The sequence below is a fragment of the Dreissena polymorpha genome, chromosome 7 (genome assembly GCF_020536995.1).
Source record: "Dreissena polymorpha isolate Duluth1 chromosome 7, UMN_Dpol_1.0, whole genome shotgun sequence".
NCBI classification, from domain to species: domain Eukaryota; kingdom Metazoa; phylum Mollusca; class Bivalvia; order Myida; family Dreissenidae; genus Dreissena; species Dreissena polymorpha.
The window spans coordinates 331,378-348,512 of record NC_068361.1 but is presented as its reverse complement, the minus strand read 5'-3'; the positions used below and the strand labels follow the sequence as shown (position 1 = coordinate 348,512).

General features: G+C 34.3%; 1 protein-coding gene across 2 annotated transcripts; it reads right to left on the bottom strand.

Annotated features, from left to right (window-relative positions):
* Positions 1-2,333: 2,333 nt before the first annotated feature.
* On the bottom strand, positions 2,334-10,411 carry LOC127837222 (interferon-induced protein 44-like). Of its 2 annotated transcripts, none has more exons than XM_052364147.1 (7): positions 10,300-10,411; positions 6,565-7,094; positions 6,130-6,191; positions 5,751-5,948; positions 5,316-5,459; positions 4,560-4,731; positions 2,334-4,361 (listed from the first exon to the last, which is right to left on the bottom strand). In XM_052364147.1, exons 1-7 carry the CDS (start codon positions 10,305-10,307, stop codon positions 4,036-4,038), a joined length of 1,440 nt encoding a protein of 479 aa, XP_052220107.1. In that variant the 5' UTR covers positions 10,308-10,411; the 3' UTR covers positions 2,334-4,035. The 2 variants fall into 2 exon arrangements, with proteins under 2 accessions (XP_052220107.1, XP_052220108.1); XM_052364148.1 differs by lacking the exon at positions 10,300-10,411 and adding an exon at positions 9,873-10,124.
* Positions 10,412-17,135: the final 6,724 nt, after the last annotated feature.

The following is a 17,135-nucleotide window of genomic DNA, read 5'->3' as shown; positions in this document are numbered from 1 at the left end:
CTTTATAAACATTCTCCGAGCAAAATCTTTAACTGTCACCAGCTCTCTATAAGCATGGCCTCTTTTTTACTTATACAAGTCAGATTAAGGTTTTAATGCACATGGACATTTAAGTTGAAGTTAACATGCAGCAATCACATATCTGTATAACTTCACTTAAGTAGAGTTATGCTCCTTGTGCAATTACAAATTTCATGTTAACTTTTTCATTCAACAAATCCACGTCTCTGTCTTCTACAGATATTGAAATTAACCTAAAAATATGTGTTGAGGATCTTTATCCACAGCCAATGAACAATACATATCGTTTTGACAAGCCTTGAAGTATAATTACGCCCCCTTTTTTTCACTTAGAAATCAGGTTTGCAGGGCATTTTGAAATTTAACAGTTGCATGCAGCAAGCATATATGTCTCTAACTAAAACATATATTATAGTTTAGTGTAGTGTGGGGTTGCATATGGAGTTCATGTGGGTCAAGGGCTTTATTACTATGTAGGAAAATGGTTTCTGCTTAATAACATTACATTTGGAATGATGCATTATGGTTTAACTTTGTGTGTTTAATTCTTAACTTATTTTCAAAGCAATATTACATTCAAGTAAATTAAGTGTCCATTCTTACACGGCACTTGCCAAATTTCACATAAACAAAGAAAAACATCGTCTATGGTTATTTTTTTTCAATAATTAGCTTATACACTGAAAGCACGCGCTGTAACTAAACAAAACATGCCGATACATTTTCCACCAGCGTAATAATCCGGTATTTTATAAATGAAAGTTATATAGGCTGGAGATCTGATCGACATAACAGCCGAAAGTTATTATTTATGGGCGGAATTTTACATAAAATAGTACACAAGAAAAATAAGATACATTGTATAAATCTTTAGTAAAAAAAGTGTTAGAAACAAAATAATTCGTGTACGTTATAGTTTGTTGTCGAATAACCCAGGGCCGGAAGTTAAGATGCGTGGTTTCAAATCACTCGTGCTACGCATCTTAACGTCCGGCCGTGGGTTATTCGACAACAAACTATAACGTATACGAATTATTTCTTAAATAGTTGGCAATTTATTTTCTCTGCATTGTGTAATAGTGTTTATAAAGTCTGTATAATTACATGCAACGGTAAACGTTATATCGCTGGATTTTAAGACATGGTCTAAGTACGTGGAGGTGTTTTCTGTAGTGGAGCTGTCCGCAGACACGATTGGCAAACCGGGATATCCAAGAGGAAGACTGTCTTCAAAAAGCTTGTGTGTATGTGGCAATATGTAGATTTCACATGTTGCTTCACATGTTGCATCTAACGACAAGTTTTGAGCTTTATCTGATGTATTTGCTGTAGCTATTTATGTTGTTGAATATCATCTATGCCGTTATTGCAAAGAGACGTTTTAGATGCATACATTTACATAAAATGTGTATGTAGGGCTAAAATCCCCCTCATTTCACTTATGTATAAAAGATTATATACGTTCAAAAAGTCAACATTGACTTGCGGGTAGACTTGCCAACCAAAAAGCAGGTTAGTGTCTGAGGGCCCGTAATTTTGAGAAAAAATAAACCGACTGGAACGAAACTTGATTTATAAGTCATGTAGAATAGACTCACACGCCAACTCATCTTGTAAATACCTGCAAGCGTTTAGCACAAAAGTCCGGAAACGGTTATTGAAGACAAAATGCCCAACAGTTCAAAGCCCATAACATAGTAAAAAATTAATGGACCGGAATGAAACTTCAATCTGATCTGTAACTCATGCAGATAGACTCACATTCCAAATATATAAAATCGTTAAGGGAAAATCTCCTGAAACGGAATGCCGGACGGACGAACAAACGGTCAGACAAACGGACTGACGTATGAACGGTCGCAAAAATAGACTGCCGGGAGCATAAAGATCTAAATAATACATTTCTTAACGATATACAGAATTAAAGCCTTGTTAACATATACATTTTATGTTGCCAATTAACGTGATATTCTATGAATTATCCACAAATGTAAACATTTAAAATGCATGGCAAATTAAAAAAGGGAGGTAATTGTATCGTAATCACTACATATAATACTAGTACGGGTCGTTTCTCTGGAAATTTCAGCCGCGCTTTGTAGTACACTTTAAAAACAAATAAGTGTTCAATTCATTAATTATGACAATGCTGACATGTTTGGTGAATAGGAGATAGACTCATTACTCAAAACGTTAAATAGACATGGCATATGAGTGCTTCTTAATAAACAGTATGTTAATCTAAGGCTTATAGCAATCATAAAGGTACATGTATAAGAAATTATATAAACACAATCATAATGAACCAAAAGTAAACGAATCTATCGATTTGATATGTACGATGGTAGTAACTATGTACATTCGATCATTTAGAATCTCAAATGTTTTATTTCATAATGAAAATGTTACAAACTATTGACATATCTACCGGTTTTATGTCAACAGCGAATGCAATATTGCGGTCGGTATAATGGGAACTCATAGGCTGATCTTTGTCCTGGAATGTTTTTAGATGGGCATTTGTTACCCACGGTTTCAGTGTAGGTCTTCTTATGCCATGACATGTTCATCAATTGTTCATAATCTTCATACTAAACGCGATCTGCATGTTCATTGTTCCGAAAGTGCACATACACCACGCCATGTCGACTTATTTGTTGTCTGTCAAGTGCAACACTAACACATCGGCATTAAGCCTTGTCAGATCATAATTTGGAAACAAAACAAGATGGAACCTTTCAAGTTCTTGGCCTGACATATTACTTTTTGACGTCGTACAATTTTAACGATTACGTTTTTATTTTCATTATTTTTTAAATTCCCCAAACGATAATAAATGTCTAAATTTGTTTTTTGGAGGCTCATTTGCAACTTCTTGTTCCTTATTATCACGACTTAAGACGTCCCAGACTAGAATGTTTTCCAGTATTGCTCTCCGGAATCGTCAGTTAGCAGGATGCTTTTGCGTCGATGGTTCTGCTTCTAGTTGTTGGCGATTTTGTCACAGCTCTCAGACTGTCTTTGCTTTTCCGAAGCAAGTTTACGGTAATCCGCTATAAAAAAATCCTTTTAGAAGAAACTTCCTTATAGGATTTCATGTCTGCTGAAGACGGACCTTACTTTTTGTCCATAAGAAGCTAAAACGGCTCATTTATCATGTCTTTTGTATATTAGTCTGTTGTATGGACTTTTGCCAGTTTCTGGTTTATTTCGTCTAGTCTTTTTTCTATATGTTTCAGATGGACAATTTGATTTGTTGTCATTGATTTTTACACAGTGTCATAACGTTGTATTGTTCGAAAAAGGTTTGTTATTTTTTCAATTGAACAGCTTTTCGATGATCAATGACAAATTTTGAGGTATCAAGTCAACTAGTATTAGTTCTCCTTGATTCACTGGTCGTCGAGGCATGCGAATGATTTTCACTTATTTTAACGGCTTATCAAGTTTCAAACAAAGCTGATTTGATTAGTGTTGTCCTAATATAGAATGTTTATTGTGTAGTACTGCCTGTACTTAGTTACGGTCTATTTTACAGTTAGCTGGATTCATAAGTCACTAATAACATATTATGGTATCCTTCTTTGTTGACAAATATCGGTATATTCATCTTATCTTCTTTAAAATCTTCCACACCCATTTTTCAGGCGTAACGGCTTCAGTTTATTCAAAGTCAATCATTTTTAAGTTCGCTTTATTTATTGACTATATACACGGTTTTTGTCTGCAACTTTAAGTCCATATACGAATTCTATTTTCACGCTCATATCAATTTGCTAAAGTTATTTATCTGTACACACATAAAACCGGAAACGGTTGATAATCCTAAAGGTCGATATTCAAAACAATCTGATTGTTTAAACAAATAAAGCAAACGCACATCTAACATATTTTACATTTACATGATGATGATAATTAAAATACAACTGTGTCACACTTAACAATACAAGATTAATGTCCGCGTATTAAACTTCCTGTCTGTTTCAATTGTTGTTGTTTTTTATTTAAATTTTTTTATATAGACTCTGAACCAGCTTCAAAATCGTGGTCTTTGACGGGAAAATCTTCGTTGTCAGAGCTTTGATTTTCCATGTAGTCCTCGGCAAAATATAGGATCTGTCTCAACGCCAAAAGCGCCAGTAGGTTCACCCCGTCATCCAGCATCACTTCATTTTCGTAGTTCTTTACCGGAAATACATGGTTCTTTGGAAAGCCGAGCATTTCGGAGACTTGAATGACCTTTTTCTCAATAGATGAGTTTGAGTATACCGTCTCATATTTTTGAGCTAATGCTTTTTCTTCTATGTCAATTTTCGTCAGGAGGACGGCCTGTGGTATTTCTTTGTAAACAGGCGACACAAGTAAAAAAATGCAATTCGTACATGATGAAACATGTATTCTTTACATTTAGTTCTTTCGATTTTCATGTGTTTTTATGAACGGAAATGGAAAACAAATTTAAGTACAAGTACTCATACATTTTAAACGTGTTTGAGGTGGATAATGTACCATAGAGATTACAGATGCTAAATACATACCAATCCGCGTGGCTGCCTTTCGAAAACTTTTGATTTTGTCCATTATTTTAGAGTCAAGCTTGTGAAGGTTTGATGCATCAAGTACAAACACAACACAGTGTATCTTGTCTTGTAAGCCTGGCTTCGTGATGAAAACAGCATCGTCAATAGCAATCGGTTGCTCTGCATTGAACTGTGTAAAATCCATTTATATATATACTTGATTTACATTCGTACGACAAAAGAACTTTAGAAATTCCCAGGAACAAAATCTTGCAAAACAATGCATGTATTTAAAATGAAGAAAATCGAAAAAGCCAATACATAATGAACATATTTGACTAATTTATATTAATTTCATGTTTAATCTGAAGCATTAAACAATAGTGAATTTCATAGCACGTATGGGACTGTCATTTTACTTCGTCAACACACATAAAGACTCCAAAAACTTTTTTGTGTGTATTTAAAAAATTGTATCATGAAACTATAACAAATAGTTATGTTTGTGCATTGTTGAAAATGGTATCGTCTTTAAAGCCGTAAGATCTTTTTGAATTAAGGGCTTTAATGAAATACTGCATATAATAATATGAAAAAATATGCGTTGATAATTTATGAGAAAATGACATACATGTTTTTCTGAATCTGTATTTGGTGTTATTTTCGCGTACATTTTTTAGTCAAATGTGTTCATATTACAAATATATTTAGTTAATAAATGAATCTTGGAATACCGAAGACGAATATCATACGTAACAAAATGTTAGAAGGTACCTTGTATTTTTCTGGTATATGACCATTTAACAAATATGCGAACTCCATAATGTCCATTCCCAAATCAGTCTCCAGTCCTCTCGTGTCGCACAGTCGTATATTGAGCTTCGATTCACGATTGGATTTTATTGAATAAGGCTTGTACTAAAATAAAGGTTAAAAGGTGAATTAGGCTTTAACAGAGAATCTATTCTTTAATGTGGGTTCAACTTGACGAAATATCTTTAAGCATTGCCAATGGATATGGCGCGAAATGATTTTTTTTTATGGCAGTGTTAATTCAAAGATTTCAGACCCCACTCATAGGAAATGTAATATTTTATATGTTTCTTATGAAGTGTTTCTAGCGCAACAAACAAAACACTCTTTGATAATGTTCTAAATGTCATGCTATTAATTTGATGATGTCTTTGTAAGACTAACAATAGGACGTACCGCAGTGGTGATGCTATGCGTTTCTTCTCCACAGATTGCCCTCTGTGTTATTCGTCCTCTGAACACGGAGTTGATCGTGTTGCAAAAGCTGGATTTCCCGGAACCAACAGGGCCAATCAGAACGATGCGATAATCTTGAATCTTCAGACACGGATTTGGCTTGATTGATAGCGCTTCTTGTATGAGCTCCTGAACCGACTATATAATAACACGTATTGATGGTTCTATTTATTACATTTTGAATAATAGTGTGCCAGCTGATCACTACAACTTTTTTAAATATAAATTGGTGAAATAAAATAAATTACTTATGATTATCGGCTAAATTGCAAGAATATACGTCTGTCAAACACAACCATTCTTAAATGGATTAACCAACCTTCTTATTCCATTCTGGAACTTTTCTCCATTTCTGATTTGTATTAGGTTCCGGCGGTTTAGCTGCATATTAATGAAGAAAATAATACTGTTATTAATTACTTTTATCTTCATGATCATCATCCTTATGATACTAATGATCCTCATGATCCTCCGCCTCCTCCTCATCGTCGTCGTCGTCGTCATCATCATCATCATCCTCATCATCATCACCACCACCATCATCATCATCATTATCACCATCATCATCATCATCATCATCATCATCAGCATCATCATCATCATGATCTTCAGCATTGTTATTACTATTATTATTCTTATTATTTATAATTTTAATATTATTATTAGTACTGTTATCAATAGTATCATCATCAACATCATCAGTTTTGTTTTTGTAGTTGTTGTTTACGCATGTCTTTGCTACTTAAATTAGTACCTGCAACGCTGTACACTTCGATATCTGTTGCTTTCATATCTCCATTGTGGATGTCATTCCAGCTGGTTACACCTGTCATGGTGTAGCAAACTCCAAATGCACATGTTCCATCCATTGAAAACACGCCGCCGATGTTTTGTATTGTTTGTTGAAATAAATACATATCGTTTTGACCAAAAATAGGGCCAAAACTTGCGTGTGAATAAATGCTGTAGGCAGTTTTTGAAACAGGAAATTTTCTTCGTGTGTCAGAGCCTGAATATTTCAGCTGAAACAAGAAAGCCCTGTCATCTCGTATATGGCTAGCAACGCTTGCAGCCCAACTCGCAGAAGTGTAGCCACCGAACACAGAACCCTGTTGATTGTATGCCACAGTGATAGTGGCGCCCTGGTAGTCGCATTTCTGGTGAAATATCTGAGATGAACAACCATCACTTGTCGCACGAAACAGTAGAGTAAAATTCTTTGGACCCTGATTTATCCACTGCTCTAACTGAGTCTTGTCTGAATCTCTAAGTTGTCCGGTCATTCTGAATTAAAGAAACACACTTGTTTTTTGTTATATTGTTTTATCTTTGGTATGGCAGTTACGCCCCTGACTTTATTTATCTATAATAAGTGTTTTCATTGTTCGTGCATTCGCACTATTGACTTGTGAAAAGCAACAACATTTGTTTACTCCTCTTTCGGAAAAAAATAACTATTCAAAAACTGACATTGCGAATGCATACATTGACGATGAGCGGAAATGTCTCAGCCTTATGCTGCCACGTGTGCACAGTGGGCACGTGCGTGAACCGTATGATAGAACACCGAAATATGCCCAACAACATCGTGTTTCTTAATATTAAGGTTGTTGCAAACTAAACATTTGCTTTGTAAACGAAAACATGTTGTCATTCCACAGTATTTGATGGTAGCATGACATTGAGCAAGGTTTGAACAAAGTTATTTTGAAGTTTCCAAGTCAAAATGACAAGTGCGCTAATAGCATTTACGAAAAAGAATCCTTTGAAACGTTACGCAATTAAAACTCCACGGCAACATTATTGCTATTTTGTAGCGTCTTGCTTTCTTTGCCGCTTGTTTAACGTTATAATGGATTCCGCTTGATCAGGAAGAAACGATTAGGAAATGTGCGTGATGAATGACAAAGTGCAGAGTAGCGAATGCATTGCGATGGGATAATTATTGACTATAAGAACTAATTAAAACGTGATAGCTGGTGTTGTTACGCTTACTACAATGATATACAGAATATCTTTTTCTCCGGTTCAATGGATTATTTCTGTTAAGCTGTGGAGTGCCAGGGAATAATTGCGATACATGGTTAAATTGTAAGTATCGAGAATCTCAAAAGTCTGGAAGCAAGTTCTTACTTCGTAATATCGGTAGTTTGACGACTCTTAGTCGTTTGAGCTGTTTCAATTACGCAACAATTACGCAACGAACGCCCTCGGTGTTTAATCAATGTTCATTAAATTCCAAATCGATACTTTTTACACTGAAGAACAAATCGTATATTTTTCCTTTTTTGCTCTTTTTCACGATTTTATAATTAAGTCTCTTTGCTCCAATCTAATTTCCAAAATCTTTAAATTCAACCACATGTTTGACACACTGCAATGTTGAATGTATTACACTACGTCCAGCAAGGTAGTCTCACTTTGTTACATGATCTCGTTTTTACACATCCGGTTTATTGCGAACTATAAATAAGCACTGTGTTATTAATACTATTTAATTTTGATCCTGATCCTTTGAAAGCATAGCTATAAACGGCTCTTCTGTTTGAAATAGTGAATCCACAGTCGTTTGGTTTAAGAGTAAATATTTGCTTAATGATACACGCAACATATTCATTTTATAATAAATGATATCAAAAATACAACAATTGATGTCATTTGAATTCTTTGTTATGACTAACTCGTTGAGACCTGACTTTTTTTGCAAAACAAGGTAACAATTAATCAAACACATTTCTCAACTTGTTATAGACGGACAAGAAACGATTGCAGGCATTAATTAAATTAAAGCTGCACTCCGTTTGGTTAATGGTCGATTTCAGATACATGTATTAAAAATTAATACCATTTTCAATTAAGTAACTTCAAAGTTGATAAACGTTGGTAAATTTCAACCGCAATGTAGGATATAGACAATGTGTAAAATACGAACTGACCTACTTTCAAGATCAGAAAAAAAACAAGTATTACTAGAAAAAAACATATTCATAAATACTTTTATTTAAAATTTCATCTTTTTTAAAGTATGTCGGAACAACCATCCCGTTTACTTTCGTTTCTGCTGTCATATTTAAACGTCCATCTTCTTTAAAAGTATGTCCGAATAACCATCCCTTTTACTTTCGTTTCTGCTATCATTTTATGGAAACGTAGTAGATCTAGATACAATATTGAACCAGTTCATAATTGTATGCATCATTTTACTTTGAAATCCGTTTTGCTGCATCTTATCTTCCGGCTCAGTTCTTATAATCTAATAAGTAAAGAAATACACCCTACGTATATGGAATTGTCAAATAGTCTTATTAATTGATCGTATTTTATACCATTAATACTGTATTGCTAATAACACAAATAAAATAACTTAAATGAAGACCTTTTAGCTTCAATTCAATCTCGCACGATTAACTTAGCATTCCTCACATTTTGGATACATTTAGAGTAAAAACGTTTATAAAAAAATCCTAATTACAGACCGTTAAAGTCTGTCGGTTGTATTTTCATAACATTATGTTCTTCAGGGACTAGAAATGCCATTTTGCGCTTCGTCTTCGACTTGTTTTTTAGATTTTTAATTTTTAATATATCGCTGATTAAAAATTACAAATAAAAGCTCATTGAAAAGGGCCTAAGCACATTAATAAGTCAACGTCTTCGTTTGTATTGTAATCTAAATTTTCTAGTTGTATATCAATGGTCTAAATAATTGCTTGATTTAATCATATGTTTATTTGACGCCCCCCACCCGAAATATTGCCCACAATTGATGTTTTTTTCCTTGCCGTTTAACATTTTCTTTTACGGCATACTTAGATATATAATATTCTTCATTACTCTTTGGTTCACATTTTCGGTATATATTTCTTTACAACCAATGGATTATATTTTCGTGACGAAACGTATATGTTGCTTTAAAACAGCTTGTTAGGCAATTTAGATAGTCAATGAGTTGTAATTTACTTTAGAATATAAAGATCACTTTTTGTTACATATGTGCATATAAAATATGATTTCAAAAGCTTATAATATTGAGTATTTACTTTGTAAAAGGAGACAACAAACCTGAATAATTAAATCCAAATCACACAGATATTGTAATGTTAACTAAGTTGAGTAGACCACACATAAATCATTTTCTAAAAATATGCTCGATCATTCTGGAATTTCAACTTTCGTTTTCTGTTTAATTCCAATATCCAAACTTTTTGTATGATGATTTGTTAATTTGGTAAAATGTACTAAAATAAATACAATGTATGAATGCTTTATCTGTAAGAATTTGACTTCATTGCCACTGCACGTTATGATATGTTATCAAACTTTGATACAATATTGAGCCATTACGTAATTGTATCTATCAGTTCACTTTTACTTTCGTTTTGCGATTTCAATCCTATCATCCGGCTGATTAATTATAAACAAATACATTAAGCAATAGGCCCACTGATGAACCCACTCTGCATTGCAATTTTAAAGAAAATATTCATACTTGTACATGGTGACTGTGCGCCAATCGTTTTGATGATTTTTCCCTTTCGCCAATGCTCGTTGATAAGCAAATCGAAACTGAAACTTGATTCATATGCAATCGTATAGCAGTCCTATGTAGCTTTAAGCATGTTTACATTAAAAGTTTCGTTTTTTGGTTGTGCATATAAGTATTGAAAAGTATTTTCTTAGGGTGGCATAGAGGTGACATTCAATCCTTTTTTAGCTCATCTATTTTTTGAAAAAAAAATTATGAGCTATTGTCATCACCTTGGCGTCGGCGTCGGCGTCGGCGTCTGCGTCGGCGTCGGCGTTGGCGTCCGGTTAAGTTTTGCGTTTAGGTCCACTTTTCTCAGAAAGTATCAATGCTATTGCATTCAAACTTGGTACACTTACTTACTATCATGAGAGGACTTGGCAGGCAAAGTTAGATAACTCTGGCGTGCAATTTGACAGAATTATGTGCCCTTTTTATTCTCAGAAAATTGAAAATTTTGGTTAAGTTTTGCGTTTAGGTCCACTTTTCTCAGAAAGTATCAATGTTATTGCATTCAAACTTGGTACACTTACTTACTATCATAAAGGGACTGGGCAGGCAAAGTTAGATAACTCTGGCGTGCATTTTGACAGAATTATGTGCCCTTTTTATACTTAGAAAATTGAAAATTTTGGTTAAGTTTTGTGTTTAGGTCCATTTTATTCCGTAAGTATCAAAGCTATTGCTTTCATACTTGCAACACTTATTAACTATCATAAGGGGACTGTGCAGGCAAAGTAATGTAACTCTGACTGGCATTTTGACAGAATTATGGGCCCTTTTTATACTCAGAAAATTGAAAATTTGGTTAAGTTTTGTGTTTAGGTCCACTTTATTCCTACAGTATCAAAGCTATTGCTTTCATACTTGCAACACTTATTAACTATCATAAGGGGACTGTGCAGGCAAAGTTATGTAACTCTGATTGGCATTTGGACGGAATTATGGGCCCTTTATACTTAGAAAATTGAAAATTTGGTTAAGTTTTGTGTTTTGGTCCACTTTACCCCTGAAGTATCATAGATATTGCTTTCATACTTGGAACACTAGCAAACTATCATAAGGGTACAGTAAAAGGACAAGTTGCATAACTCTGGTTGTCATTTTTACGTCATTATGGCCCTTTTTTGATTTAGTAACTTTGAATATATGGTTATTTTTTTTTACTTTTTACTTCTTAACTATCAAGGCTATTGCTTTCAAACTTCAAATACTTTCATGCCAGCATGAGGTTACTGTACCTGGCAAGTTGAATTTTACCTTCACCTTTGAATGACCTTGACTCAAGGTCAAATTATTAAATTTTGCTAAAATTGCCATAACTTCTTTATTTATGATTAGATTTGATTGATACTTTGACAAAACTACTCTTACCTGACATACCACAATAGACTCCACCCAAACCATCCCCCGTGCGCTCCCCCCGAATCCCTCCCCCCTATTTTTTTTAAGATCATCTCACAAATGACCACCACACCCTCACACTATACCCCACCCCCACCCCCCCCCAAATTTATTTTTTTTGAAACGGTTAAAAAACACAAATATTTATTTTTATTATTTTATGTTTGAAATATCGTCCAACCATCGCACCCAAGAATCCCCCCCATCCCTCCCCTCCCCCCCCCCACCCGAATCCCCCCCCTAATTTTTTTTTTTAAGATCATCTCACAAATGACCACCACACCCTCACACTATACCCCCCCACCCCACCACCCCCCAAATTTCTTTTTTTTTTGAAACGGTTAAAAAATACAAATATTTATTTTTATTATTTTATGTTTGAAATACCATCCAACCATCGCACCCAAGAATCCCCCCACCCACCCCCAATTTTTTTTCCCTTTTTTTTCGCATTTTTGGCAAATAATGTAATAAATGTCCACACCCCCACACTATACACCCCTCTTCACTCCACCCCTCCCTCCTTTGTGATTGAAAATGAGAGTCCCTTCACCTTTAAAAAGAAAATAGATGAGCGGTCTGCACCCGCAAGGCGGTGCTCTTGTTTAAATTGCACTCCTTTTTTTCTATCTCTCGGACTTGACTTATTAACTCGAGGCCACGACTAACTCACTCGTGGTCACGAGTTTGCTATGTCGTGGCCACGAGATAGAAAAAAGAGGCGTGCAAAATTAAATAAAAGAGGAGTGCAATTTAAGAAATAGCGGTGCAGTAAATAAAGGAAGGGTAAATTAAACAAAAGAGGAGAGAATTTTAGCTATCTCGAGATAACGACTTAACTAGCTCGTGGTCACGAGTTAGTCAGCCAATCAAATTGTTCCACATGGTTGTTCATGGTGATCTTTATACAAAGGGAAGTAATCAGCAACAAAAGAGGAGAGAATTTTAGCTACCTCGAGATCCTGACTAAGCTAACTCGTGGCCACGAGTATTTCAGCCAATCAATTGTTCCATATGACGTGCAGACCTAGCATGCGAATGCACTAGGGGTCAGTTGGGTCAATGAACCTGCTGTTAAAATAATAGATAAAATCTTTATGCTACATAACGTGCTGTGCTGGTACGTGGCAGGCTGATCTAGCGATGGATTGCATTTCGGACCAGTGGGAATAAGATCACTGTTAATAAAATAAGTTTTCGCTCGATAATTCTTGTTGCGATGGATTAATTATGATGTTATATTATTTGTAGAGACTTAGACATGGACCTTGAGTTGGATTGCATTTAGGGGTCACTTTGGTCAAGGTTATTGTTACTTAAAATAGAAAATGTGTTTCTGATTAATAACATGAGTTTGGAAGGACGTAATGTGCCTAAATCGTGTTTGAAGGGAGCTTAAATAGTGATCTTGCTTTAAAACTTAATTAATTTCCATTAAAAAAATTGGTTAATAGTTAAATTCAAGATTTTGTTGACATGGTATAATTTCTTGTTATAATTTTTAGATTTTAAGAATAATGTTTTAAATATACTGTACAATATATTTATACATTTAATATATATTTGTGGTTACTTAATCAGGTGACTGACAGAACATTTACATTATACCATTGAAGCGGAAGAATAGTCGAGCGTGCGGTCTTCATACAGGTCTTGTTATGTATTAAATGTGATTTCTTTTCTTTTATTTTTTGGTCAACAACTAGATGAGAGATAATAAGTGTTGGAGCTGACATTCGCAACAACAGATTTGCGGGACACACATTCATTTTTCGATTGTATATTGTTTTACTGCAATAGATATTATTGACTTTCATACACGAAATTTTAATGCAATTTTTTTCATTATTAATATTAGGCATTTAAAATACACTACTTTTTATTATAAATCCCAAAACACGTATTTATATAATGAAAACACAATTGTGGGTTACACTCACAATAAGCAGAGAGGATTTGAACGAATAATGTTGAAGATAGGCCCAAACATTATAATTGCGATGTGGAAAAAACACAATATGGATAAGAGTGAACATGGGTGGTACACTTAATATTGGATACACCGGTGAACAAAATAGATTTCGGTTAACTTTTGGCAAACAAGTTTAACAGTGAAAGTTAAACAAAGAAGCAGTAGTAATACCAAACAGATCGGATGCAAGTTTTTAAATATGAACCTTTGAGTCATTCAAACTGAAAACTAAATCATTAGTATGAATGGTTACTTCATGTCATAATGATACAACAAGATATCGGCACTAATAATTCCATGCACTGTAATGCTTTGAAACTTGTTTGTACGTTATAAAAGGTAAACGTTGAAAAGTTAAGAAACCTATGTTTGGAACTCAAATACGTTGTCGGTGTTCATAAATACAAAAATCATATTCCTTGTATCTTCACTGAAGTATACAGAGCTAGGGATGGATATATAAGTTTTATGGTATTGAAAACGTTCTTATCGTCTGTGTTAAATTGGCTTACAGATAGTTGACATAGGACAAACACATGTAATTTGGCTAGCACGTGTTAGTTAGATATTTTATAGGACGTTCTAAATGCAGGATTCTGGAGCGTGGCTGTGACTGCTCCATCCCTGGTCAGTGTGTGAAGCTTGACATTTACAAGGTCAGTCACATAGATCAACTTCCCATCAGGACTGTGTAAAAGTGCCATTAATTTCCGAACAGTTTACATTTGGGTAGAATACTTTGTATGCTTAAAAAATATAACAAGTTAAATACATTTTCTATACGTAACATTTTATACTAGCTGATATTTTTACAATAATTGCTTTATTTTAATCATTTAATAATTTAATTGCAATTATAAATCATAAATCTGACTCCTTAACTCAAAAGTGCACTCAACCGTCAAATAACAAAAATCTAATGTGGCCATAAAACAGCATGTCCGCAATTTGCCTCATCATTTAATTTCAAAATAACGTATTGTGTCAACCATAAGAACATAAGGTGTCGTATATAATATCCTTTTCCCTACCTAAAAAGGCCAATGTTGAACTTATATATCAAATGATAAATGGCCATACAACAGATTCTTTGGACTGTAACTTCATCATTTATCCGGCCTTTAAAAAATTATTTACCACAAATGTTTACTTTTTAGAGCGTATGTCAAGAGTAACAAACGGCTTTGACCGTAAAAGTCAAGATCACATATAAAGGCTGAGAAATTCCTCATCCATCATGGAACGTTAAATTACTTTGTCGATAATGTCAATGATTTGTAAAAGATATGTTAAACTTTGGAAAAGATCGAGATCAAACTGTCAAAAGGTCAAACATATGCATGATTTAGCTTATTTAATAATAACAAGTGTTATTGACAATGGGCTAACATGTTGAAATTATATTTCGTTCTTGAATTAGGGAGGTTATGTAGTTTCTCCGAACACTTAAAGCGACCTCATAGTTGTTAGCACGATTGGTGATAAAGTTGACATTGTCGTCTTTTGGGGGGTAGAAAGCGGTGTGTCGATCTGACCAACACAGTTTGTAGGCAACTAAACTATACATACGAGGATCGATGGTCGATTCTACGCTCGGTATTCCTGTTTCGTTGCCTTTTTCTCTCCTCTTATTCGAATTGGACGGTTGTCAGCTACTGCCCTCCCTATGTTGTTCAGTTCAAATATGCCTTGACTGGTTACTATGTCTAAACCACAGCCGACAGAATCTCATAATTGGCTCGCACCCGGAGTACCGTAACTTCATGTTTGCCAACGGCATGACCGGACATGAGCGGACATGCGCGTGCAGCAGGGGCTAGCTATCGGACGAGCTCTGTTCGAGTATATTTACTGCTCCAAGTATAAAACCATAAACCTCCTCATGTTTCACATTGCCAGGTTCGTTGAGAAAAGACCTGTTCTAGAACAGGCGATAGTTTAGCAGTGTTTAAGTGGGTTGTATGTTTATTTTTACTTAATGATGATTTTATGTTGAATTTGCGACTGAGGTACGATATGAAATCTCAGATTTTTTACTGATGAATGTTAATGCTTGTTTTTAAATCATCGCAAAAATTGATAAGAATTTGTGTGGCCTCATATGGATGGCATTTTTTCACAGGCAGGGCTCGAAATTAACTTTTTTTTCTACTTGCAAAACATTGCGAGCAGCTTTAATACCAACTCGCAAAATCAAAAACAGTCTCGCAAATTTTGCAAGAAACATAAAAAAGTTAATTTAGTACTATAAAAACAAAATAAAAAGTAATTAACATAATTTTTTTATTTCTGCAATCATACAAAGATATCAGTTCCTTGGACCATAAGGGTATTGTTTTCAAATATAAGTGTGTCGTGTTCACCCAGAAAACAAAGTTTAAGTGTCAGTTTTGGGATATTTTTAATGGGTTTTTAATCATTGAAAAAAAAATCAGCTATGATATCGTGTTGAGTGCGACGACACCAAAATACAAATCAACGGTTAACTTTGCTTTATCTTTCGTATGTTTATTTCCGTCTGTGGGTAAAAAGAAACTAATTATGTCTGGCTTCGACGCCATGTCTGTTCAAGTTCAATGAACAAATGTGAATAGTCGACTGTTTCACGTTTTTTGTACCAATACTATCCGCGTATCTGTACTATTTGTATACCAGTCTACATACAAGGTGCGCGCTTCCGCATACAGGTATTCAGACGTTTTATAAATTGACCTACGGTTTAGCGTTCATGACGTCGAGTGCATTTATATTACTAGTTTTTTTCCAACTATTTCTTTACTCGCAAAAAAGTACTAGTGGCTTAAAACTTAACTCGCAATCAGTATTTTACACTCGCATTTTGCGAGTGTGCGAGTGTTAATTTCGAGCCCTGCTGACAGGTCAGGTTTCAACCTTTATTTAATTGCTCTTTGAATAGTTTTTATGAATAAATGATGCAAATATCAGAAACAATTTTAAAATTACACGTTTACCAGTTGTCACCAAGAAATGTTGAGGTGTTCCTCCATGATACTTATACCATACAAACATGAACGATGTACACTTTCAAGTATGTACTATTGTATTATATGTTGTATATAAAAGTTGTAAACAGTTCTCATCTCAAAACATCCATATTATTCAACGCCATCTTATTGTATAATACTTGCTTAACATAAACTTATATCCAAGAAATTAAAATTTGCTTAATAGATGTTTCAAACTTTGACTCATTACCGCATCACAATTGACATAAATTATATAATAAAATCAAACGCAAGTAATTGTTTTAATGTCTCCAACAATTGCGTAATACCAATTAGTGCAGAAATCCAAGGGTAATCTAGGCGTCACAGTCTATACAGCTATTACAATAACCATTACAAATTTGGAAACATATACAGAAACATTTTAATATATTTCAGAACAAATTTAAGACTAATAT